The sequence below is a fragment of the Nanorana parkeri genome, unplaced genomic scaffold (genome assembly GCF_000935625.1).
Source record: "Nanorana parkeri isolate BGI_ZX_2015 unplaced genomic scaffold, ASM93562v1 scaffold48, whole genome shotgun sequence".
Lineage (NCBI taxonomy): Eukaryota > Metazoa > Chordata > Amphibia > Anura > Dicroglossidae > Nanorana > Nanorana parkeri.
The window spans coordinates 789,619-791,596 of NW_017306316.1; the positions used below are offsets into that span (position 1 = coordinate 789,619).

General features: G+C 42.0%; 1 protein-coding gene across 1 annotated transcript in view; it reads right to left on the minus strand.

Annotated features, from left to right (window-relative positions):
* Positions 1 to 350, minus strand: part of YWHAE (tyrosine 3-monooxygenase/tryptophan 5-monooxygenase activation protein epsilon) — a 30,356-nt gene extending 30,006 nt beyond the window's left edge. Inside the window, exon 1 of the mRNA XM_018573843.1 lies at positions 113 to 350. Coding sequence (XP_018429345.1) covers positions 113 to 176 — 64 coding nt within the window. The 5' untranslated portion in view covers positions 177 to 350. The remainder of the gene's footprint in view (positions 1 to 112) is intronic.
* Between the last annotated feature and the right edge of the window lie 1,628 nt (positions 351 to 1,978).

Here is a 1,978-nt window from a genome sequence, read left to right on the forward strand (position 1 = left end):
AGCCTCTCCTTTGTGCTCTCCTCCCTTCTCCAGACCGTCCGCCATTTTGTCTCGCCTCCATTCTCTCCGCCCGCCGACCTATGGGGAGAAAAAAGCCGCTCGTTCCTCTTACCGTCATATCGCTCAGCTTGTTCAGCCAGCTTGGCTTGGTACACTAGGTGCTCTCGATCTTCCATGGCGGTAGCTAGCGGCTGTCAGGGGTGATGTACTGGGCGGATGGAAGCCGATTGTAGGTGTCCGTCTCCCAGCAGCGCCTCTGTCTCTCTAGCTGAGCCCGGGAAAGATGGCGGCTCCTTGATCCGGGAACTTCCGCCTGCGCACGCGGACAATCGCTCAGCTCTATGGCAACCGCTCCCTGGCAACAGCAGCAGGCGCGGCAGGAGAAGGCGTGGCACGAAACGCTTGCGTCAGTAGGGCGTGGGTGTGGCTAAAGCGAGCATCCCTTAGATGGGAGCGCAGCGGGCATGGCCTTGGTCGTCACTCTTGATGACTGCAGTGGGGGGTGGAATAGGACTGTTGCTGCCCTGTGCTGGCTCCTGGATTTTGTGTAGCATCATTCATTATGACATATGTCCATATTCAGTATGTTCCCAGTAGTATATAGGAAGTATATCATATATATGGTGTATTTACTATATACTGCATAGTAAACATATAGATATATGAAGATCTGTCACATAAACATATAGCTAGTAAAGATAGATATAAGAGCTATACCACATAGTAAACATATAGATATATAAGAGCTATACCACATAGTAAACATATAGATATATGAAGCCATACCACATAGTAAACATATAGATATATGAAGATATATCACATAGTAAACATAGATATATGAAGATATATCACATAGTAAACATAGATATATGAAGATATATCACATAGTAGACATAGATATATGAAGATATATCACATAGTAAACATAGATATATGAAGATATATCACATAGTAGACATAGATATATGAAGATATATCACATAGTAAACATAGATATATCACATAGTAAACATAGATATATGAAGATATACCACATAGTAAACATAGATATATGAAGATATATCACATAGTAGACATAGATATATGAAGATATATCACATAGTAAACATAGATATATGAAGATATATCACATAGTAGACATAGATATATGAAGATATATCACATAGTAAACATAGATGTATGAAGATATATCACATAGTAAACAGAGCCAGGAGTGTACATTGCACTGATCATGTGCCACAGGCAGCGTACACTAAATTAAGAAAACAAAACTGCTACGGTAGGAGTAAAGGTGGCCAAACATTGTTCGATTTTTGTTCGGGAATCGTACACAAACGATTTTTTGAACAAAAATGAAACAGTTGATGATGGTACAACACCGATTTTCTTTTTTGCAAATGTGAACAAAATGTTTCGTACGTCAAGTTGGAAACATTTTCTCTGATCTCCTCAAGAACACAGCACATGCGCAAAAGGGAAGCTGCATAGGTCAAGCAAATAATTTCTCTGCATAGGTCAAACAAATATTTCCGTCGTTCGTCAAAAATCGGTTGGTTTGTATGGCCAATGAATCATTTCTGAAATGGACATTTGACTATGCTTGATGGGGGAATTCTAGGTATAATCGAACCAGCGTTCGTGGGAGCAACTAAACCGTTCAAACAAAAATCTGACAATGTACGGCCATCATAGGAGGAAGAAGTATCTTCTACTACAGAGACTTTCCATTTCTCTTCTGCCAAAAAACTGTACCACCTATACAGGAACATACAGGAGCAGGGAGCTCACATCACTTCCTATACAGACTCCGCTACAGAGTGCTTCAACGGAGCACTGTGTAGGATGGGTGTGTGGCCAGAAGGTGATTGATTCAGGGTTAAGCTGCCCATACACCTTGCGATCAAAACGTTTCGTCCGATGTCCGATGATCGAACTGTCGTACGATTTTCGTACGGCGGCCCCACCCTGCCCCGAT